This window comes from Heterocephalus glaber, unplaced genomic scaffold (assembly GCF_053883595.1).
Source record: "Heterocephalus glaber isolate CG9 unplaced genomic scaffold, H.glaber_assembly_v1.0 deba00001687, whole genome shotgun sequence".
Lineage (NCBI taxonomy): Eukaryota > Metazoa > Chordata > Mammalia > Rodentia > Bathyergidae > Heterocephalus > Heterocephalus glaber.
The window spans coordinates 18,173,030-18,197,994 of record NW_028258412.1 but is presented as its reverse complement, the minus strand read 5'-3'; the positions used below and the strand labels follow the sequence as shown (position 1 = coordinate 18,197,994).

Below are 24,965 nucleotides of genomic sequence, written 5' to 3'. Positions count from 1 at the left end.
CCAGGACATTTGAGAGTACTGGGCGTGCTCTGTGGGTGGATCAGGACTCACATTCTCTCCGATGAGCTCAGCCAGCCTTCGGGGTTTGGAAGGAGGTTCCCGAGCGCCTGCTACCTGCCAGGCGCTGAGTCACCTCTCAGGCAACCAGGACGAGACACTCAGTGCCTCCGTGGACTGAGATCTACCTGGGGGCAGCCGCCTCGTGCACTGGGGTTGAAGTTCATCCACTGCAAGGTCATGAACACTAAGAATGCATACATGAAAAATGTGTACTGCAGCCCTGAAACCCGGGGAGGTGACAGCTCTGGGCCCCTGGCCCCTGTGACAGGGATGAGGCCCTTCCCGCACACTTCACAGGGTTCTACGGAGAATCATGCTCTTGTTAGGGCTCTCCTTTCGCTTTGACTTCTAAAAATCTCTAAGGCAAGTTCAAGGCCTACGCATGTGAATCACAGAAAATGATCCGCACGTAATCCACCCTCCATAAACAGGGCTTTGGCAGCCCCCTGGCTCTTGAGCCCCAGACTCCAAAGATGTGGACAGCTGGAGGCTGGGCATTTGGTGTTTCGGGAACAAATGGAAATCTCCTAAAAAACTATTTTTGCAAAGCTTCGATTCCCCCAAGCCAAGGTCCATTGGACAAAGACTAGAGTTAGGGATCCAACCAAAAGCAGCCAGTGGCACTCCAGGGTGCGATCCCCTGGCAACAACTTCACAGAGGGGTGCAGTGGGCAGGGGGAACAGCTGCCCATCTGAAGACCAGGAGGAATTAGCTCCGATGGTCAAGCATGGCTTTATCTCTTTGGGCCCAATTAGCACCAACTTTAATTTCTATTTTTGATGTAGGATGTGGTTGGTGAGTCAGAAAGAGAAGACAGCCTCATTACCCACTCTTGGAAATATCCAGAATAGTTGGCTCTCGAGTCCAACTCCAGCTCTGGGGCCTAAAAGCTAAATCCAGCTATGTTATATATTTATTCAAGGCAGCAATTGGCCAGGAAACGACTATAAAACACACATTTGGAATAAAAGGGGGAGATTTATGGTGTATTTGCGAATCTGAGTCATATCTCTCGGGCTCCCCCAGGCTGGGATCCCTTAATCACTAACATACTCTGGCTTGTACACTCGGTGGGCACGGAATTGCTTCCTTCTGGGCCTGGCCCAGTTAAAGATGTGACGGGGAGTGTGCTACTTTATCTGACAGTCAGTAAATGAATTGCCAATTCATTCTGAGCTTAGGTGGGGGCTGTTTTTTTACTTTGGGAAGAAGAAAAGTGGGCTTCTTTCAGATGTATCTTTGATCAGTCGGAATTTGACAAATTATTTTCCTAGGAATTTCTCTATCCGTAATGCCACGGGGGGAAAAATGGATTTAGTCTCGAAGAATAGCTTTTATGTTTCAAAAATTAGAGCAGTGTAAAAGCTTTTACTCTCTATCTCTCTCTCTCTTTCTCTCTCTCCTCCCTTCCAACTGTTCTTTTCTCCAAGGCAAAGAGGCAGGTATCAAATACAGTTGCAAAAGAGTATTTGGCGTAACTGGGCTTCAGGCACCTTAATTCAAATGCTTTAAAGTAACAGGAAAATAAATCTCACCCCTATGTAGAATCAGTATCAAGAAAGCAAAGTTGACGCTTCTGCCCTGTTTCCCTTGGGATAGCTGGTTTTTCTCCTCTGAACTCTAGTTTCAGGGGCAAACTTTAATCATGAAGAATAACTATCTCATGTCCGTGGCTTTGACATTCAATTACCTGTAGGCAAAGGCTTGGGACAGAAGATATCTAAGTTATTTCCATATCAAAGTTTTTATCAGCTATGGCTCAACTTGAAAGAAAAGAATACATTGAAAGTATAGGGACACAGGACCACCATGAGTGGTTGGGTAGGCTGTGCAATGCACAACTCCAAGAGGTGCCACTGACATAAAGACCATCAATGTGAATCACAGGCTATTTGCAGTCTGTAGAGGGGGTAGCAGCTTTGAAAGGGATGATTGGAGAGCAATAGTTGTAAGGAAGGGCCGATCCTGGAGACCTAAGTGGAAGAAACGAAATTAGTTAGGGACTAGACTGAGTGCCAGTACTTTCGGTCTATTTATTAGTCCGCTCTCAGATCTCTCTGGGGGAGACAGAGTCAGTGAGCCCTTTGTGGGTCTGGCGCTCCCACCCTTGTCTAAGAGTGGGGGGCTCTTTGACTGACAACTTTGCACACTTAGCTTGCATTTTCCCCAAAGCTGAGCCTGAGGCAAGGGTTTGGATACTGCATTGTGGCCAGAGAAAGACGTCAAGCACATCGGCAGTCAGAAGCCAATGGTGTGTGTGAGAACTGTCCAGTGAAGCTACAGTGACCAGGAGAGAGAGCCCTGGAGGAGGCCTGGGCACTCATGGCATTTTCTGTACCCCCAAGACCATGTACAATGAGGGAGAAACAAATCCCTCCCCTAAAGCTGAGGTGCCAATTCACAACAGCCAGCAATATGGAACCAGCCTAGGTGCCCATCAGTGGATCGAAGGATGAAGAAAATGTGGTACATGTATACAATGAAGTACTATGCAGCCATGAAGAAGAATAAAATTTTGTCACTTGCAGGAAAATGAATGGAAGTGGAGATCATCAGGTTGATGAAATAAGCCAGACTCAGAGAGACAAGTATCACATGTTCTCTCTCCCTCAGAGATGGAACCTAAAAAGAATGGCATGAAAGTAGAAAGGAGACTATTATTAGACAAGAGAAGGGAGTAAGGGGAGGTGTAAGGTAGGGTAAGGGGAATAGCTATAATCAAAATATATTATGTGCATGTATGAAAATACCATACTGAGACTGAATGTTTTGTAAAATCAATAGGCACTAATAAAAATATTTTTTATAAAACAAGAGCGCTTCTTACAGAAGGAGGAGATAGAGCAGTAGCAGGGATGCCACAAACCCTTATGTCACCACGCAGGATCTGGAACAAACAGAGTTTGGCCCAGGCTTTTCCCCCATCGCTGCCAGTAAGCAGCCCTACCGTCCTAGGCAAGGCATTGCTCAGACGCCTGGGGAGGGGCTGGAAGCGTAGCTCCGTGGCAGAGCCCTGGCCTGGTGTGCATGAGACTCTAAGGAGCTGCTGTGGGAGCTGGGCTGGGGCGGTCCCCCAGCCAGTCAGACTCTGATCTAAGAGCTGCTGCGAAGGCTTCTGCAGTCTGATAAAGTCCAGAGTCTGTGACTTCACACTTCCAGGGGGACGCCACATGGCCCAGTGGGCCTGACTCGGTCAGTTGAAGGCCTAAAAGCAGATCCGAGGCTTCCTGAAGACAAAGAAGAAATTATGCCTGTGGGGAGCAGCACTGGCCACACCTGAGCGCTCCGGCCTCCAGTTTCGGATAGAACTATGTCCCTCGCCCCGCTCTGCCTCCTTCAAACTCCGTATGGGGAAGTCCTAACCCCCACCGTGGCTGTGTTAGAAGTCGGGCCCAGTAAGGAGGTGACTAACGCAAAGTGTGGCCATCAGGGACCACAGTGCAGTAGGAGAAGGAGAAAGAGGCCCAGAGAGGAGGCTGCATGAGGACACGGTGAGAAAGCGGCCATGCCATAAGCCACAAGAGAGGCCACAACAGAAACCACCCCGCTGGCCCCTTGACCTAGAACTTCTGGCCACCATAACTGCGAGGCTGTGAGCTCCCATCGTTAAGCTGCCCGGTCTGCAGCGCTTCGCTACACTGGCCAGGGCTGACCCTGCCCTTTCTGTTCCTACCAGTGGCCATGATTGCATAAGCCGGTCCTTGCAATTCATATCTGTCTGTCTGCCTGCCTGCCTGCCTGTCTGTCTGTCTATCTCTTACCACTTCTCCTTTTCCAGTGGCCCTGGCTGCAGAGCTACTTAAGGAAAAGCATGTGCCGGCTCCATCACAACCCTTCACAGCCTGGCCTTGAGTGTGTGCATGGACCCAGGCAGGGTGGAAGCTGTGTGTGCAGCAGGACCACCGAGTCGCCCTGTCCTGGGCACCCCACACTGCCCCCCAGCCGACTCATCTGCTGAGCCGCAGCTGCACATGGCCCTGTCAGCAGAACCACTCCATGGACGCAAAGGTTTGGGAGCAAAAGTAGCTGTTTGTCCACGTGTGTCCCTGAGGCCCTGTGGTTGATGGCTGTGTGGCCCTCACCACGGCCGTGACCATAGCAAGTCCTCATGGCCCTCTCCCGAGAAGCAGCCCTTCTGCAAAAGGGAGCTCGACCTCCTCACACTTCTCCTGATGGCTAAAAGATAGAAAATTTTTAGAAAGGAAATAGTGACAACAACAAATGCTGGGGAGGAGGAGGAGAAACTGGATCTCTCCTGTGCTGCCACTGAGAATGGAAAGTAGGACAGCCACTCTACAAGAGTTTGGAAATTTCCCAAAAGAGAAAACATGCAGTTATCATACCACCCAGCAATTCCAGTCTTGGACATGCAGCCCAGAGATATAAAATTTAGGCTCATGCTTAAACCTGCACACAAATTTTTATACTCAAAATTGGGAACAAACCAGATGCCCTTTGGGAAGAGAAGAGTAGTTGCTACATTTGTATCAAGGAATATTTCTCAGCAATAAAAATGGAACGACCCATTGATACACACAATAACTTGGATGAATCTCAAGGTAATTAGCTGAATGAGAAAGGCCGGTGGTCAAAACGTTATATGCTGTACAATTCCATTCATATAACATCCTTGAAATAAAGTCACAGGTATGGGGAGAGGTTAGTGCTTACCAGGGGTTAGGAATAAGGTTGGGGGGATAGATGTAGGTATCAAAGAGCGACAGGAGGACTACTTCCGGTTACAGAAATGCTCTGTGTGCTATCATGCATGCACACAGATAAGGCAGATAATGAAATCTACATGTACGATAGTTTTGTGGTGGCAGATAGGGAAATCTACCTGTACAATAATTTTGCATGCACTAAATGCACATACACAATGAGTATAAGTGAAACTGGATGAACAGGGGAAAGCCAGGGGGGTAGGATCCACGTCAACACCCTGGTTGACACATTGTACTGAAGTTGTGCAGGATGCTGGGGTCTAGGGGTGAAGGATGTCAGGATCTGAATTGTTTCTTACAACTGCTGTGAATCTATGCTCATCCCACGATAAAAAGCTTGAGAGGAAGAAAGAGCACACTGTGAGGTACAGGGGGAACCCGTTCAGGGGCCGCTGGACCCAGACTTGGTCTTTGCTCTCCCTGAGCTCGGGGCTGGGGAGGACTTGACCAGGGATCCAGGGTGCAGGAGAGCTGGGAGGAGACAAAGCCTGGGCTTGACATTGAGCTGATTCTGCTGCGGGCAACCAGGGCTTTCTCAGCTGCATGGTGCAGAATCGGCCCGCTTCCTTCACGCCAAAGGGCAGGAGGCTGGGTGCTGTCCACCAGTGCCTGGGCTCTGTGAGCAGTGAGTCCCCAGTCACGTTCTAGGCTGTGCCTCATTCGCTCCGAGGGAGCCTCCCACCTGAAAGAACCTGCTTCAGAAAGCCACAGTTCCGCTCTCGCCCCTGAGGTGAGGCAGACACACCTACGCTCTCTGGAATCAGAGGCGGGCCAGGGGTCCAGTGGGCAAGGGCATCCTCTGTGACAGCCCGCCGTGCTGGTGGACTCCTGTCCCTGAGGGACACATCTGCTGAGCTGCTTCCTAATCCCTCTGCCCAGGTCATGGCTAGGAGCACCTTCTGGGGAAAGTGGGAGCCAGGGGGCTGCAGTGTCCCTGCCATCGAGAAGCTCTCCTGGCCCAGGAAGGGGAAGAGCTGTAGTGCAGGAAGGAAAAAGGGTCACCGGGGATGCATGGTGAGGAAGAAAGAGGACTTTGCTGATGGCGCCTCAGGGAGGTTGGGCCAGGCTGAGCTCTGTCTTCCGGCGTCTTTTAGGTGCACCGAGCATGTGATGCCCAGCCTCCCCTCTGATCCTACATCAGGCCTCCAAGGCTGAGCTTCACACTCCACCTCCTTGCAGAGGCTGCACAGGCAGAAACTGAGGCTAGGGGAAGTGGGGAAGGCTCTCTTCCTGGCGAATTTCTGGGCGAATTTCTGGGGAGCCAAAAGGTCTTCCCCTTCGAGGCACCAGTCTACAGCCACAGAATCCAAACTGCCTTCACCTGTCCTGAGGCTGAAGGCCTGAGGACATTCACCTGGAGCCTCAGCACGCTGCCTGCCGGGGCACACTCCGGCCTCCCACTGCCCTGGTCCTGCCTCTGCTCCAGGGCCTCAGGGCTGGGCATGTGGATAGTGGACAAGCCACTCCAGGGCTGGGTGACCTTGCCCATGGCACCTGAGGTCTCTGCTTTTCCTCTCTGGGAAAGTGGGCGTCAGATCCGATCCGTGCTTCCCTCCCAATACTGCAGTGTGCTGCTCCAGATGGGGATAAAGTACCGTGCAAGGTCCCTAAGTGAGAGCTGTTATCACACTAACTCGTACCAATAAGGGGGTTGTCAGGCAATCCCTGAAACAGCCAGGGGCAACCTTCAACTCTCCTATCCTAAGACTCACAGTTGTAGGATCCGGGACCATGCTTTTGGTGGGATTAACATGCGTGATTCCTTCATAGAAGGGAATAAAAATGCATTTTGAGATCAGAAAAGAAAGGGGGCTGGATGGTCAGCCTTAGGGACAGAACAATTATTATCTCCTCTTCACAGCGGCAGAGGATCAGGGTTGATAATCACTTACAGAGTCAGCTACTTAAATCATGTTGAAGAGGATGCCTGTGTGGGAAAAGGCTTTAGTGATTGCTGAAGGTGCAGATGGTGATTATGGAGGTGCTGATGGTGACCACGATGTTTTCCAAACCCCCACTAAGCTTAAGTCTGCTGTGGAACCAGCAGACGGTCACAGGGGCAAGTTTTCCCACAAAATAAGGAAGAGAAGAAGGAGGACAAAGAGGAGGAGGAAGAGGAGAATTAGTAGCAGATGTGAATTAATCTTTTTTATTAGCTAATGGTTACTGAGCATATTCTCCATGCCCAGCTGCTGTGCATGCACGGGAACTTCTAGATGTTTCCCTAGACCCAGGAGAGACTGGGGTGAGTGCCACAGGGCCCCAGGCCATGGACAGGCACACGGAAGGCCACAGGGGCTGAGTGACTGTCACAGAGTCACAGAAGCAGTGAGTGGGAGAGTGAATAGCCCAGCTCGGAAGAGTGGTGAGACAAACAAGAGCCTGATGCAATGTGTGCATGTGTGCGTGTGCGTGTGCGTGTGTGTGTGCATGTGCATGGGTTTGCATGTTGTATTTACTGACAAGGAACAAAGATCTCAGCCCTGCACAGCAGCCTTTCCCACCCAGTGAGGAGCAGCGGCCCTAGAAAGTAGATACAGAAATGTCCAGGCGTCGCTTTGCTATGGCAACAGCACGTTCTGTGATGAGCAGTTGACAACCGGCACTGGGACCCGTTCTGTCACTGGCCGGTCACTGTTCCCCAGCACGGGACTCCACCCCTTCATTCTCAAAGCAAACAGAAATGTCCCATCCTCCTCTCAAGCTCTTTACAACCAATGCCTAAAACAAATGAGATTTTATTTCACTAATTCGAAAAAACCATCTTCCTCACCAAGGAAAAAAAAAGGAAATACCCAAAAGCACAAAGAAAATGTAAACGCCCGTGATCTCAGCATTAGTATTACTGTTTTTTCCCCTTCTAACCATGAACGAATACTAAATAAAATTAGGAAGCTGCTGTTCCAGCTGGAGCCTGCTTCTTTGACTTACAATGTCTCTTTACCACCTTGTGCTTTTTAATGTCGATGTGATATCCCACGGGACATACACTTATCCACTTCATAATCCCATATTATTAGCTACTAAGGCAGCCTCCAATTTTGCAAGATTAAAAAAAGAAAAACCAAGACAAAGTTCCCCCAAAGTACTTATGCACATTCCCAATTATTATCTTAGGACCAATTCCTCGAAGCAGATTAAATGCTTAGCACCATTTTGACGACTTGGTTTATTTGCCCAAGCTGTCCTCCCAAAAGGTTTGACTCATTCTCATCCCAACAAAAAGAGCTTGTGAGATTTTCTATTTTCTCATTGGCCACTTTTTTTTTTTGGTACCGGGGATCGAACTCGGGTCTTTGCGCTTGCACAGCAGGCAGCGAAACCACTGAGCTAAATCCCCAGCCAACAGGCATCATTATTTTTTAAATATCTATTTGCTAAGTCAGTGAATAAAGCATTGTATTTCATCGATTAAAGTCTTTTCAAGCCTTCATGCAGCAACTACTTTGTAAAGTACTTTATTGGCTATTTCCCTGGATATTATCTCACTCAAACCTACCCCAGGCCTTTGAGACAGGTAGAATGCCTGCTCGTAAGGGAGGAGGAAGCTGAGGCTTGGATAAAGTTAGGGAATGTGCTAAGCTCTGCCACACTTCTGCTGGGTGACCTGAGGGGAATTCCCAACCTCTCTGGATGCTAGCACACTTCTCTCCCAAGCACAGAGCCTGCCAGCCCACAAGACCAGAATCTGTACTTTGCAGCTTTTGAGAGCTAACTGGAAATGAACCTTACACTACACTAGATCCTCAGCAAGGAGGGGTACCTGCTACACAGGGCGGGACCTAAATACATGTTTGCTGAATAAATGAAAGAACACAGATGAAGTGATTGCCCCCTGCTACATCTCAGTCTTCCATCAGGGTTTCTGCCGTGTTGAAAAATGTTTCTGGACATTTGCATAAGCTGTTCCTCTGCCTGAAATGCTTTTCTTCCCAAAATTTTACTTGGCTATTCCCTGCTTTCCACTAAGGTTCAGCTCATATGTCAGCACAATGATAAAACCAAGTGACCTTGGGGGTGTGTGTCTGTAACCCCAGCACTCAGGAGACTGAGGCAGGAGGATCACAAGTTGGAGGCCAGCCTGGGCAACTTAGCAAGGCCCTGCCTCAAACTGAAAAACCTGAAAGGGCTAGGGAGGCTGCTCAGGGTTACCTGGGTCCAACCCCTGGTACTGCAAAACAGACAAAACAACAAAAAAAATCCACCTATGTGAACACTGAGATATTACATCTTTAATTCTACCAGTTCAGGGAAAGATCCATTGTAACCATTGTTCGGAACCGAATGTGTATGTATTATGGAATGAGAGTGTTCCTTTTCTGATTTAGGAAACTTACAAGGATCATGTTCTTGGGCCGTTTGTTTACTCTTCACTTTACTGGTTGTGAACATGTTTTCAATGATCTTTGAGTGGTGGCAAATGTTTGAGTGATGGAGGAGGAGGCATCCATTCAGCACAGGCTGCACCTCCCCAATCCCAAAATCTGAAATCCAAAATTTCCCAGAATCTGAAACTTTCCAAGTGCCCACATGACACCATAGCTGGAAGGTCTCATACATGACCTCGTGTGTCAGATCATAGCCACAAGGCAATGCACTAAGACTACTGCATTAAATTCCCTTCAGATGGAGAATATAAAGGTTATATAAACCCTAAATGAATTTTATATATATAGAAATGGGTGCCATCCCATATGTATGCCAATATATGCAAATATTCTACAATCCAAAACCAAAATTACAAAATCTGAAACCCTTCTGTCCCCAGCACTCTAGATAAGAGATATTCAACCTATATTTACATGAGGCTCTTCTGAAAGAATAAGACTGACATCTTTGATAGTTGGTAAAATTAATTTGGAAGGTGGGTTTTTCAAAGGCAAACTTTTAAAAATTAAACTCATCCAAATAAGTATCTATTTAAAATACAGTCAGAACTTCTTCCATGCAACTTTACTAATTCAGTCCCTTGGGGACCAACAAGCCATTGACCTAGTTTCACCAATTCACGTGGAACGAACTCCACTGCCCTTTCTCTATAATTAATTCACACTTCTCCTGGGGGAGATTCCAAGGGGGCCTGATGAAATGAATAATTTCTAATCAACAATCCGATTGTTCCTGTTTCAAGAGACTGCTCCATACTTGAGGGCTTGTCATAATTTTAGGGATATGGGAAACTACAAAAACTGAAAGAAAAACTGTAGCACTAATTTATCCACCAACTAGTTCCCCTGCTCTGTGCCGATTGTGTGCTATGTAGGACAGATTTCCGAATCTGAAATCCATGGGGTTAAAGAAAATGCTGGTCCATGGATAGGCCATAAAGTTGTTCGCACTGGAGTCCCCAAAACAACAGATTCTCACAGTCAATTCGGAGAAAGGCAGACTTCAGAAAACCAGGCACTGGGTGTTAGCTGTAGCAAGGCCAATACCAGTGTTGCATCCGCTGGGGTTTCTAATGCTGGTCTTCTCCCATGATAACACAGTACAAAGTCAATGAAAGTAAGTAACCTCATCCCAGAGCTGTAACCAGCAGGTGAATACATTCAGCCTTCTCATGTTCAAGGACGATAGGTCCTGAACACCCTGTTATCAGCCAGAAAAAGCACAGGTGTACAAAATTCACATGCAAGACAACTCCTTCACTCCTTCTGGTCTCCTCCACCTCATAGCCCCTCTCTGCAATCAGTAGCAAGAACAGAAAGGAAAATAAAAACCAGGGTGCTGAAGTCTCTTGTACTGTTTTAAGCACATAGTATTTATTAGGCATTAATTGGCACACACATATAAGGAACGAGTACTTAACTCTCACCCTCCCCCCTTAGCAACATAAAAAGACGAAATCGAATAAAGACACTCGCTACAAACAACCTCACACTCTCTCATACATGGACAGACTCAGCCTCACATATTACCCTGTTGGTTTTTTTAATTAGGGTCAGTTAAAAAAAATTTTTAAGCCAAAAAAGCAAAGCACATTCAAAAGGAAAAATAAAACACACAAACTTGGTTTTGAGTATCAATAAAATTAAAAGCTCTTGGTCAACTCCCATGCTGGGCTTCACGTTATTACTTAATTAGAATTCCTATTTATAAATAAATAGTACACGTAAAATATTACATCTGAGGAGCCCTACAGCAATGCTCTACGTACACACGTTTCTCTAATACTGTTTTCTGCTCTCAGTACACATGGTGCTGTGTTGGCACTGGAGTGATCGCTTTGGAGAGAAGTCTTCAGCGAGTGCCTCTCGCCTCTTGAGGAATGGTAGGTTTTCCTTTGTATCCCTCTTGAATCGTTGGTGATGGAAGTTTGGAAGCTAGGGGCTGGCTTTGTTTTTTATCGTGAAAAATATTTATTTTGGCTTTTTTTCACAACTCTTGTCAGCACAGAGCTTGTGCTCTGCTTATCACGGTCCTGGCCTCATGTAAACCAGGCCTTTTTAAGTTTTTCAAAGCAAGATTTCCAGACAGGAAGCTATAGGCCACGATTTAGCGACAGACGGCTGGAGAGACCCAAAGCTGGGAAGCCAGGGAGAAGATAGGACGTCAGTGGAGCCCAATCTTATCCTAACTCCATCCACAAACAGAAGGCGAAAGTGAGAGTCATGAGGATGGGGGCAGCAGAACAAACTCAAAATACCAGCTGGGGACTGGGGAACTCCTTCCGAAACATCCCATGGCAGAGGTAGGTGCTTTTCTTAGACAGAGGAGGGTGGTGAGTGAAAGTTTTAGGGCTGGGTGATATGAGAAGAAATCCACAAGTACATAGTTTGAACTATACTTGTGTCCGATCTCCCTCTGATAAGGGACTGGGTCCCATTAAGAAAACTAGAAGGAAACAATATATTATTATTTATTATATAACAAAGTCAACATTAACACCGAGACAGAGAAAGACTCCAACTGTGCATCCGGATGAAACACTCCATGAAGCCAGATGTTCTGGAACCCAAAGGAAGGAATCAGAGAGGACGTCGGGAGTGGTGAGAATGTGGCTGGCCCGTGAGTGCGGTGGGCACCGGGGTGGGGCGCATCTCCTTTTGTTAGATTTTTTTAAGTTTTGAGACAAAACAACGGAGTCACATTTTTGAATGGCGGTCACAAGCTACTAATTACATCAGTGTCCAGCGGCCTTGAGTGTAGACGTGAACATGGGGCTTATGAAAACTTTGTCTACGGGGTTGTCTTCATTTTTGTCTCTCTCTCTCTCTCCCTCCCTCCCTCCCTCCCTCCCTTTCTCTCTCTGGCAAAGGTCTATGGCGAGGCCAGCCTACCTTTAGCTGTTCTCGCTCCACTCTGGCACCATGCCAACTCCGTGCACAGAGTGGTACTGGTGTGGAGACAGGGTCCTGGGCACACCGTGAGCGTACAGGAACTCAGGGGGCTGCAGGCTGCCAGGGGACTGGAGGCCAGTCTGAGGACCACACTGCCTGACCACAGGCTGGTGGGCCACGGAGGTCTGGTGCTGGAACATCCCTTCTCCGAGCTGTGGGGAGCTGTGGTTGGCCATGCCAGCCAACCGTGGGACCAGGGGCCCTGAGGTGAAGTGAGCAGAGAAGTGCTGGTAGGGCAGCCTGTCCATGGGCTGCACCGTGGTGACTGTGCAGCTGCTGTAAGAGGGCATGCTGGGCCACGTGTTGCAGCTGATGTCCTCCAGGCTGGGCACTGGCTCGCTGGGCGGTGCGGAGCTGGCGTACATGCAGGCCTGCCGCTGGGCTGACTCTGTCCTGTAGGAGGCGCTCAGGCCCTGCTGCTGGGGGTAGCTGGGGCGGTAGAAGGAGTCCTCGTCACTGGGGGATGTCTCCATATAGGGCTTCTTGTAGGGGTGGTCTGTGGTGGAGCACTCTTCATCTAAGACAGGAGGAGAGACACCAGTGAGACCAGGACCAGCCACCAGACAGCCAAGAGCAGAGGAGTGGAGATGATTAGCTCCAACCTCCACTCTGATCCAAAGGGGTGGACTGTGATGGTTAAGTCCTCGGGCTGTGGAGTTCGGGGCACACAGATGCTTCACCTGTAAAATGGAACAGGTACTAACAGCCTTCCTACAAAGGCTAGTGTTGAGAATTAAATGAGAAAATATGTACTAAGCACTTAGTCCAGAGCCTGGTGTAAGGAAAGCTCAATAAATAGCAATTATTATTATTATCTTCCCTTTTCACCAACATGCAAATTCCATGCAGACTGGACACTGTTTTATCAAACTATACTCCCAGGCCCTCATACCTCATTCACACCCATGAATGATAAAAAAATGCTTCAACAATAACAGAAAAAAAACCACATAGAGTGCTAACTCTAAGCAAGAACAGTGAAGGTCAAGAAGGTGACCCATTTGATCTTCACAAGAACCCTAGAGGTGGGATCTACCATTATTCCCAGTTTTCAGATAACAGAAAAGAAACATGGAGTTTAAGAAACTTAGCCAAGGTCTTGTATGGCTGATAAATAGTGGAGCTATGTCTAGATTCAAGTAGTCTGACGACAAAGTCCCTGCTGTTCACTATCATGCTACATGGAAGAAACACTCAATAATATGTGTGTAATATGTGGGTGGATGGATGGATGATAAACAGGTGGATAGATGAATGGGCAAATGGACAAAGGGATGGGATCCTGAATGAACCCTTTTCCCAATGCCATATGTAAGCAGGTACCCAGTTAATATTTGTTGACTCTGTACAAACTGATGTGTTGCTCCTTCCTTGCAAAGCAAGTCACTTCCCTCTACACACCAGTTAGTCCCTGGTGTGGGGCAGTGGAGCTAGTTCTACCTCTGAAAGCGTGATTTCCTTCACACATTGGTCCCTCCAGGAACTAACAAAAGTGCAGGGCTGGGCTGACGCCTAGAAAACTACACCATGACATGATGTTTTGAAAATGTTTTTTACACAACTTCAGGGGTTCAAGGATTCCCTAACACCCAGGTCCCAAGTTAATGTGCCTAGTACTTGGGCTTGCATCTAGCCCCTTCCTCAACATCTGTGTGATCCCAGCAAGGAGTCTATTCTCATAGACTCATCTTGGTCATCCCTTTTTGGTACCAGGAATCAAACTCAGGACCTTGCACTTGCCAGGCAGGTATGGTGCCACTGAGCTACATCCTCAGCCCTCATCTTGGTCATTTCTGAATGAGGATCCACAGCACTTACCTCGGTGGGTGATAAGACTCTAAATAAGAAACACTATGTGACTCTCCTGGTCCTCATCATCGAGAGCAGCTCTTGTTGTAAAGACAACCTGCTCATCAAGCTCAAGGCAGATCTAAGCTATGATGCCACCCTCCCACCATTTCCCTGGGGGAGGCGATGATTTAATACCAAGGTGCAAACCTCAATGCAGATTCCTTCCTTAGCCAGAATTTGACCCCCTAAACTGAAGACTTCTTTTGTCATCTTCCAGGCGCTTTCTTTTTTTTTTTGGTACCGGGGATCAAACTCGGGTCCTTGCACTTGCGCAGCAGGCGGTGAAACCACTGAGCTAAATCCCCAGCTAAGGCTCTTTCTAATCAATAAATGTTAAGAAATCACATCTGGGGCTGGGAACGTAGCTCAGTGGTAGAGAACTTGGTTAGTATGTGTGAGGTCCTTGGTTCCATCCCCAGCACCACAAAAAAAAAAAAAGAAGGGAGGCAGAGAGGGAGAGAGAAGAGGGAAGGGAAGGGAGGGGAGGGGAGGGAAGGGAGGGAAGGGAGGGGAGGGGAGAGGAGGGAAGGGGAGGGTAGGAAGAAAGACTATCTTTGAAGGGTGAGGAGAAAATGGAGTTTCCATGCAACTCACTATGACAGTCAGTAGTCATGAAGGCAGAACACCGGACTACATAATATGGAAGGAAAAATTAATATTATTGAACTATCATTTATTGAGCACCTACTAAGTGGCCCTACTGAAATCTCATAGTAATTCCTTCAGGTGCCTGCACTTGTTCCTATTTCTCAGAGGTAGAAAGGAAAGCTGGAGTCACACGGTTAGGAAGGAACAGAGGCTGGGTTCAAAGCCAACCTGACTTCCTTTGCTCACATACCTTGCTTCCAGCCGTCTAGTTCTCTACTCCCCAGGGTCTTTCCCCCAGCCACCCCGAAGATATTTACTGAGCTCCTACTAAGTGGGAGGTACTGTGCGAGAGCCAGAGCCAGAGTGGTGACCCTGGGTGTGCCTCCCTGGCTCAAACCCGCCTTCCTGGATCAGCAGGTGAGGCAAGGTGACATACTGGGACCTGGAGGCAACCCCCAGGCACAAAGCTTCCTGTAAATCACTCATGCAGCAGTACATCTCTTGGCTCTGCACTGGTCTGAAAAACAGCCCTCAGCCAGACACCTCCCTGTGCCACATTCCCCCAGGGACTCCCACAGATGGCCCAAAAGTCATCACACACCATTACCTGCTTCTCAGCAGGCAAGTTCATTTTCTGCTAGACTTTCTGGGACCCATCTGGGACCCACAGGATGACCAGAAGTTTGTACAGAAGAAAAAGGTGGTCACTCTTCCAGGTGTTCTATCTGGATCGTGCCAACCATCCAGATGTCTGGAGACATCCACATGAGCCAGCGGCCACACGCTTCAACCTTTCACGTGGATGCTGGGTTGGAATCTCGAGGACACTGCCACACTCGGCTCTGTTTGTGTCTTTGCTGCCTCCTCTCCCAATTCTTTTCCTTCCATTCTCCCTTCCACCCACCAGATCCATAAATCTGAATGTTTCCATTGTTCCTGGGCTCAGAAACTTTGGGGTTTTTTAAAATTTTATTTATTTAACCAAGGCGTTCCCCTTTTCAATAATAGAAAGTACAGCTGCAGGGTACCCTTGGCAAGAGAAAAAAAACAAGGCAAATGAACCATTCTCAAGTTTCTGATTCCTTTCCAGACTTGTTGCAAGTCAAGAAAGGAGAATAATAAGAAAAAGGCCGGAACACATTTTGGAAAATTGTAAAATTATGCATTCCAGTGTTTAATATCCCAAAGATCGGATGCAGAGCACTAAGAAAAACTCAGTGTTGTTTATTGATGAAAGCAGGTCCTGAGCCTTCCTCCTACTCCTCTCAGTCCTCATCACATTAGAGAGAAATTCCAAAGCAAGGATCCAAGTTTCAGGTCAGTCACGAGCAGCGCCTTGGGTAGGATCTCTGTGTCAGTTGGCTTCCTTTTCTTCTTTAATTGGCTTCCGTGGCTGGGGAAGGGGTCACGATCGAGGATCAGGTCTTCAGAGATGAGTCTACCACTCAGCTTCAGAAAGTGTGTATCAAGTCCAGAGCGGGGGTACACACCTATGATCCCAGCACTCTGGCACTGAGGCAGAGGACGGCAAGTTCAAACCCAGCCTGGACAACTTAGTGACTTAGAAGAACCCTGTCTCACAACAAAAAAAAGGGCTGGGAATATAGGTCAGTGTGAAGGTCCTGGGTTTGATAGATGGTATCATCAAGAAAGAAAAAGTGGCCAGCTACCTGGAACCAAACTAGGTCTCCAGATAATAGAGAAGTTCTTGACTCCAACCACACACCACAGCAGAGCAATGTGAAAAACCCTGGTCCTTTGGATTTTTCCAGATGTTTTTGCTTTGGAAAAAGTGGCTTTTAGTAATGACTCCAGAACACAGATTTTAAGCACAGAGTTACAGCTCTGATGACTGCTACATGAATCACTGGACCATTCCAATCTCAATTCTTGACTACAAGCCAGAATGAAACCTAAATTTCTTGTGGGATTTAATTGAGATAATAAATACTAAGTCCACTCTAGTTTCCATGTATCTTCCTTGCATAGTAAGTCAGCACAGAGCTTTGAAATCTCTTGGTTCCGACTCTATCTATGCAAATATTTGGGGCCTGCTTGCTGTTTCCTATTTTCTCCCTTGGAATACTGGACAGCTGGTTCTCTGAAGGTCACCTAGTACTTGGGGGTATTTGGGTGGATTTCAGAGCTTGGAAGCCTCACAGAACTGCTTTCCAATCACTAATCCCATTAAGCAAATATGCTCTTAATTCCCAAATGGGTCATTTCCCTCAAAGACTGAGTTCACTTAGATGAAAGACCTTTGTGAGTCTCATGGACAGAGACCTGAGTGGTTGGCAGCCACGCTCCAGCTAAGTGACCTTCAGTGAGTTAGAATGATGACTATAACTTGGGCTTTCTGACTCACAAAATAATGCTCTTTCTGTCAGATGGCCCCAGGGTTTCTATTTTTCATGTAACTCAACATGCTCAGCCAACATAGCAAGATAGTAACCTTTGACCATCCATGATGGATGGATGGATGGATGGATGGATGGATGGATGGGTGGTGGGTGGGTGGGTGGATTAGATGGATAGATGGTGGGTGGGCGGGTGGATGGATTGATTGGGTGGGTGAATGGATGGATGGATGGTGGGTGGATAGATGGACAGATGGCTGAATGGAAGGGTGGATGGGTGGATGGGTGGGTGGATGGATGGATGGACTGGATAGACGAGGTGTGAATGTGTGTTCCCATGCTCCTAGAACTTAGGTTAAAATGAAAAGGATGGAAATGATATTGCAGAAAGAACTTCAACTAGCAATCAAAAGACTAGCTCAGGACTTAAGAGTGCAGCTTAATGGTAGGACACTTGCCCAGCCTGCACGAGCCCCTGGTTCCAGCTCTAGCACTGCCAAAAAAGAAAGACTAGTTCAAATGTCACCTCAGCTCTATCTGAAATCATTAAATGTATTTTCTGACTTAATATCTCTCTCCCTCCATGAGAATTCAAATGTTTTGAGAGTTGAAGGCTTTTTCTCCTTGTCCTCTGCTTACCCCAAGCACTCAGCACAGTGCCTAGGACAAAGTAAGTGCTCAATAAATATTTATCTGCTCGAACCAGCCCAGATCTACCACTCATCGATCATATACCCTCAGAGCCTAACCTCAGCTCTCAGTCCCCCGGCCCCTGCAGGACAAGGTGAAGGCATTCTCTCTAGCTCAAAGGCTGCACTGAGGATCCAGTGAAGGAAAGAATGAGAAATCGCTTTTTAAAAATACACAGCACTGAGTAAATGCAGGCTGCACAACCTTTTCCAACATCTACCTTCCCTTCCCCTTTGAATGTCTAAGTTTATAAGCGGTGGGACTCCAATCTTTACTGGGGTGATGTTTGGTGGCTAAGGGGAGGAGGGGAGAGTCAGGGCCAGAGGGGGAAAGACAGACAGACAAGTGCTCTCCCAGGCCCCAGGCCCTGGATTTGATTGAGTGGCACTGATAAAAGACCCTCCCAGCTTTTCTGACTCAATCCACTGGGAGAGACAGTTTGGAGACAGCAAAGTCCAAACACGAGGGCGGCCTCTGGCCCGCAGGCCCTTTGACATTTCTCTGGGCCCATCTGGAAAGGAGACAGACAATGAGGGGAAGTCTGATAGCAGTGCGGGCAGGGACCAGAGGGGAGCCACCCACGAAGTTATCACTTCTTGGGGATCCCAAGCTGGAAGGAAACCTCCGCTGATTCCTTATCGTCTCACCATGCGGAGGCTGATGATGAATCGCTATTTGTTGTCTCTTCTCGGGCTGGACACACAGAGTTTGGCTGGCACATTGCCTGTCTCCGGAAGCTTTCTTTAGGGGGCAGAGGGAGGTGAGAAGGACGAAAGCTCTTAGGTGCACACCCCACGTACCCCACATCCACAGGTTCCGGAGGCTCCGCCGGGCCACCCGCCAGCCAGGTCCCTCGACCTGTCTGAGCTTCAGTTTCCAGATCCGTGCAGAAAGGGAGCCATTCTTCACCTCATTATCTCCAGCCAGTCACCGCGTCCCGATTCTGACTCCACCCGAATCTCCGACGTCTCCCCCCACATCTCACACCTCAGAGCCTGCACCAGCCTCTCCAGGGGCCCCTGGTGTCCATTCGGGTCCCCACTGTCACAGCCAAGTGACCGCTTCCAAACCAAAAACCTAGTCCTGGCATGTAGGACTAGGAGTCCTAACTGCTAACTCTGCCCGCAGGTGCTCACCAGTGCCAGAGTGACACCTGGACGCCTTAGCGAAAATGTCATCTAGGGCTGTGCCTGCCTTTTCCAAGGGCCTCGCTCCCCACCCCTTCCCCACACTCTGGGTCCAGCAGCCCAGCACTTTGCTGGCCCCCAGCAGGCTCCTACTCTGCCCAGACAGGCCCTCCAATTCTCCCATGGTTCCCACCTGTCTGACACTCAGATGCGATCGATGTTAACAGTGTGCATCTCCTTCACAGCGTTCCATCATGACCTTAATTACATAATTATATGATCACTCACAGCATGCCTGACCTGCTTGTCACTGCAGGGGCTCCACAAAGAGCACCTCAGGGGCTTGGAGATGTTTACCGTGTTCAGAAGTGCCGGGCACTGTCCTGAGCTCTTTATGTGGCTTGGATCATCTCGCCACAACCCTACGCGTGGGCATTGTTTCTGTCCTCCTCTTGGCCCAGAGAGGTGAAGCAATTAGCCCACAGTCACACAGCTGCAGAATACCTGCAACTGCGATTATTTCCTCAAGAAATCAGCCACCAACTGCAATCCTTCCAGTGGCCACACAGCTGACTGTACGTTCATCTGAGGATTCTGCAAACGCCCTGGGAAAGCCAACTGCTCACATAATCAGACAGTTTGATTAGCCTCGAATCCAAAGCCTTCCCAACACGTTTTCCCAAAAGGCATTCGTAGGACGCCACTGTGAATGCTGACCTAAAATGCGCTTTGATTCTTTTTAACTTCTCCTCCCTTGCTTTTGGTCTGGCATCAATTTAATCAACAGAGCTCCCTAACTCAAACCTGGTGAGCTTACAGTCAGCATGTTTCACCCAGGTTCCTAGGCAGATCTTCCATGGAAGATATAACTTTGAGGGTGTAGCTGAGAAGCAGTGGTACCAGAGACACGATGAAGCAGTGGTTAAGGCATGGGCTGCACTGTTTGCAAACCTGTTTGAACCAGATTTGAGTTCAAATTCCACTTGCAAAAACCACCAAGGAGCCTGAGAACAGTGGCACAGGTCTGTTATTCTAGCACTTGGGGATTACAGCAAGTTCAAGCCTGGCCTGGGCAACTTAGCAAGACCATATCTCAAAGTAAAAAGTAAAAAGGGCTGGTGATTCAGGTCAGTGCAAAGGCCCTGGGCTCAATCATCAAAAATAAATAAATACATAAGAAGAACTGCTGGCACATCTTTTTAACCTTTCTGAGCCTCAGTTTCCCACCTGCAAAGGTAGTTTGTAACAGCACCCACTGAGCAGCGTTGCTGAGAGGCTTTAGGACCAAGGGAAGGCACCTTCAGGGTAACATAAAGCAGGATCTCTGGCAGGACCTGCATTCCCGGGGACTCGCCTCCCCCTCCTGCCTGTGCCCAGAGGGACACACGTGTCTGCAGGCATCTGGTCTCCAGCCCTTCCAGCTGTGGATATGGTGGGAGCTGGGCTGGGGGCCATTTGGGTGATACTGTTCAGGCCTTTGAGATCCAAGAGGTGTAGACAGAAGTCAGGCTTCCCCCAGGTCAGCTCCCAGCCCTGCGAGGACCAACAACAGCTTGTCCCTCCTTCAAATCCAAGGTGGGGGCCGGATGGAGCTCAGCGGTACAGCACTAGCCCTGCACGCACAAGGCCTTGGGTTCCATCCCCAGTATTGAGAAATCAAAAAGCAAAACCCATGACAGGTAAATGTCGAACACTTAGGCTGTATTACTTTCCTTGTGGCAGCTCAGCCCCTATGGGAGCTTGCAAGGCTTTCTTTGCTACTGGTGCTTGAAGTGGATGATTTTTTTCCCCAAAGGTCCAGGCTTGGACTCCGGGATATGCAAAGGCATTGTGCTGGGGCTGGGGATGGAGCTCAGTGGTGCCTGCCTCAAAAACACAAGGTTCTGAGTTTGATCCCCAGGAAATAAAAAAAAATTGTGGTGGCTGCTGAGACCACAAGGTCCAGTGGGCTGCACTAAAGACTTAGATTTGAGCCTTTCAGAGGCAAACAGCAACTACTTAGTGATCAACCTTGAGCCAGCACAGGGTGTACATGATTCTAGCTAGGATGGCTTCATACCATGCCTATGAGAAAAGTCCTACCAGAAGCCCAAATTTCCAGTCTCTGTCTCTGTCTGTCTGTCTCTCTCTCTCTCTCTCTTTTTGAGATTAAGTAACTTGTCCCTACTTACAAAAATTCCCAAATGCCCAACGTGGGGCACCTGACTGATTTTGAGACCATGGCTGTCTCTTCCCTTTCTCCTGGGACTTAATGTCTGCAATGATTATCTGTCATCTACTACTTAGCCACAGGTTGCCTATAACCGCAGGTACTCGGGTTGAGGCAGGAGGATCACAAGTTGCCAGCCTGGACACTTTAGTGATATGTTGTCTTAAAATAAAAAATAAAAAGGGCCAGGGGCATAGTAGAGAGCCCCTGGGTTCAGTCCTTAGAACCACACACAGATAAAACTTATTTCTCTGAATGTCTGTGTGCCACCAAAATAAATAAATAAACTATTTTTCTGAGTGTGTTTGTGTGTCTGCATGCTGCAGTGTGTGCATGTGCATGCGGTACGTAGTATGCATGCTTGCATGAATAAATAAAACAGATCTGAATATTTCAAACAAGTTTTCTGCAGGAAACAGACCAGAACTAAGAGAAATATATCAAGGGACTCTCCTGTCTCCCACGTACAGCTTAGATTTCTGATCATCGCTGTATTTCCATGCTGTTTACAAGTTTTAGAGAGCTCCAAGTCACTGTGCGTGCCCCAGCCCCAACCCGGCAAGAGAAGGAAGCAGCGCAGCCGGAAGTGATGCAACCGGAAGCTCCGGGTCGGAGGGGCTCGCTCACCTTTCCTTTTGGTGCAGTGGTAGATCTGCCCGTGCTCCTGGGGCAGTGGGTACGGGTTTGCCGGAGGCAAAAGGTCCTGGGAGGGGCCGGAGACGCCGTTCTCACACTGGTACTGGGACCCCAAGTTAGAGGACGTGGAGAGAGCACGTGGCTCACTGCTAAAAGGGCTGTGGTTGGAGGCCACTTTCTGTCTCACCGTGCTCCGGGGAACCACAGGGTATTCTTTGCTGGAGAGAGAAGACAGAAAAGCACGATTATCGGGGTCTGGAACAGAGCTTCCCACTAGCTGAGCCACAGGTCCGGAAATCCATGGGAAAAGTCACAGGACAAGAAATCAGGAGTCTTGGATGAGAAACGTGACCCAAATACCTCATGTGTGTCGTGTGCTGTGGATCTGTATCAGGACTCATACATTCAGCAGGCAGGCCCAGGAAGAGTTTTGTACACAGGCAGGGGAGCACCCCAGTGAGGAATCCCGCTTCACTCTCAATGGCGTTTGGGAATATTGCCATCTAGCCTATGTGTCTCTGAATTCCCCACTTCAAAGGCTAGATGAAAGCCAAGCATGGCATGCATGCCTGTAATCCTAGCACTCAGGAGGCTGAGGCAGGAGGAGCATGAGTCCGAGGCCAGCCTGGACTACATAGTGAGACTCTGTCCCAAACAAAAAGCTATATAAATTGGACAGTTATTTAAGCTTAACCTCTATGCACCTGTCTTTATTTTATTTTTTGGTTTTGCTATGTAGTTCACTATGTAATTCACTATGTCTTGCTATGTAATTCAGGCTGGCCTCAAACTCAAAGCGATCCACCTGCCTCAGCCCTGAGAGTGCTGGGATTACAGGGGTGCACCGCCACGCCTGGCCCAGTTTCCTCCTTTCTGTGATCCTATGGAGTTGGTATCATTTTGTCCCCACTTTACAGATTAGAAAACTGTGGCCCAAGGAGATCAGACTTCTTTTCCAAGGTGGCAGAACTAGTACAGGACACAGCCAGAATTCCTGCCCAGTCATCCCTGAATTACATCTGCACAGTCTCCTAATCGCTTCTTTCAGTCCTAAAGCACAATATGCTTTCAAGGGAGCAGGGGTTTGGGGCTCATGCCTCCCCTCTCCTATCCTCAGGGGCGCAGTGAGCCCCACGCCGTGTCCTCGCCTTTGTCTATCACATGACAGGACATCAGCATGGCCAGGCAGGGGACAGCGGTGGCTGCCAAGTTTCCATGTGACAACATACGCCCTCGAGACACCCAGGGGTCCCCAGCCAAGCTTCCCTGTGGCATGTGCCACTGCAGCCTGCAGCTGGAGCCGGCGAGAGCCAGCCGCACAAGCTGGAGTGTCCCTGGGGGCAGCAAGCTGAAAGGAATGAAACTAGCTTTACAGCTTTGGCTTTGCGGTTCAAGCTATGTAATGGAAAAAAAAAAGAATGAAAAAATTTGAAATAATAAAACACTACAAAAGCTGTCAAATCTCGCTGGTAATTCTATTTGGGTCAGTTCTGGTCAAGTACTGGGCTGTCAGGGTTCCAAGAGGAAGGGGGAAATGTCTTTTGGCTTTATATTTTTAATAGGGATAGTTATTCTTTTTAATTAAAGACAATAATCCCCCAAATACGTTGGCTGGAGGAATTTACAAGAGAATGTATCAATGGCTTCGGTGGAATTCTCCAATCTGGCACTGCCAAATTGCAAAATTACCCGCTGGGAAAGCCAAGCCCTGCTCTTGACTGCTAACACTCCCGGGAGCCGGGCAAGCGCTGCTATCCCAATAGCCACTGGTCCTCACTGCCTGTTCCCGATAAAGAGCTTGGAACCTCACCCCCACGCCCATGGAGAGAGAACGTCTTGTTTAGTGCCTCAAATGCCGCGTTCCAAGCCCATCTGACAGGTGTCAAATACAAGCAGGGCAGGACGGAGGAGCCTGGGGGGAAAACGCCAGCATCTAACCAGAGCAGGGTGATGTCCGCTCAGTGCCCGATGGGCGGGTCACAGGAGCAAGCCCTGGGACACTTCAGCTGATACATTGTTTCCCTCAGTGGCTGCAGAGCTGCAGTTGTATCTGGGAAAGCAGGCAGCCACGAGAGCTGGCTTCCTCCTCTCGGCCACCATCCTAGTCCTGTCCCCTCCTCTGCCTCCTGCACTTTGTTCTTTAGAGTCCTCTGCATGTTCCAGCCGCTGGGCTGATGGACATTAATGCTTTCCTTTATCCAATCCTGGAAAGAACCTCAGTTCAAGCATACAATTAGACGTACTTTAGAGATTCAAAAAATGTAAGCTCAGAGAAGTTAAGCCACCTGCCCCGAACTGCACAGCTCAGAGGCGGTTCCATCCCAAAGCTCTTGCTTGTCCCTTGATAACAGCATTACCCACACGCCAACTGTTTGGCAAACGCAACCACCCTGATGTGCAAAGCTGGTGATAACCTAGCCGGAGGCTGGCTCCACCGCAGTCAGGCTCTGATCACAGGGCCGCAGGATCCGGGCTCTCCCTGGCCCGGCCCCCTCTCGAATTCTGTTCTTCATGAGCCAGTGGAGTGAATGACGCCATTGTCGTGGGGTCTGGGTCATAAAACATTACAAGGGAATACTGAAAGCCGCGGCCAAGCTGCACCCTCAGCCCCCCGCCGCCGGCTGAAGGCACAAGCCCTGGAGGACGTTTTCCACTGCGGCTGCCTCAAGTGGCCTTTTCACGGGAGCAGGTGGCAGGGCTCGGGCAGGGCGGGGCCTTTCTGTTTTGTTTCCCCCATGATGCTTACCCAATTTCTGGCAGCCCCAGCAATGCACTGGGGCAAGCTGACTGACGGTAAATTCCCTGTTCTCCTGCAGCGAATTCCTCTTCTCCCTCGCCCTTTAATCTGTTACTCGAATTTAAAGGTTGGGGGAGGGAGGGAGGGCTACAAGCCCTGGAGAGCGTGCCTGATGTATTAGTTCTAACACCCTGGGGAAGAGATTCTGATCTAACACTTGTGGGCGGCTGGGACAGGGAAGGCGCAGGCCCTGCCGGATTCAGCCCCATGCAAATAATGAATAATCGCTTGCTCCCTTGGGTCTGCAAAATGCTTTCCAAGCACCCTCATTATTCCACTCGCAGCACCAGCAAATGGCAAGAAGAGGGCTGGTAACATCCCACTGGTGAGAACAGGGAGACCCACCCAGCATGGTTATATAAGTTCCCCAGCCTTGGAGCCAGTGGGGCTGTAGAATTTGAGGGGTGCTGAGAAACTCAAGACACCTCTCCCACCACTGGGGACAACTTTGGTTTGAGGCTTTGGCTGGCCTCGTTAAATCTCTAGATGATACTCCAGCTCAGACTCCAAAGGCAGACGCTGCTGCATCCATGTCCCTTTACTGAAGAGCCCAGCCACAAACTTGGCCACTGGATGGCTTATTCT

General features: G+C 48.8%; 1 protein-coding gene across 4 annotated transcripts in view; it reads right to left on the bottom strand.

The window, feature by feature from the left end:
* Nucleotides 1-7,024: 7,024 nt before the first annotated feature.
* Tbx5 (T-box transcription factor 5) overlaps nt 7,025-24,965 on the bottom strand; it is a 47,757-nt gene continuing 29,816 nt past the window's right edge. For 2 of the 4 annotated variants that reach the window (XM_087198551.1, XM_087198549.1), the window contains exons 8-9: nt 21,575-21,801; nt 7,025-12,642 (exon numbers count right to left, since the gene is read on the bottom strand). In XM_087198551.1, the coding sequence (XP_087054677.1) occupies nt 12,068-12,642; nt 21,575-21,801 (802 nt within the window). In that variant the 3' untranslated portion in view covers nt 7,025-12,067. The remainder of the gene's footprint in view (nt 12,643-21,574; nt 21,802-24,965) is intronic. The other 2 variants (XM_087198550.1, XM_004843726.2) reach the window with 1 other exon arrangement.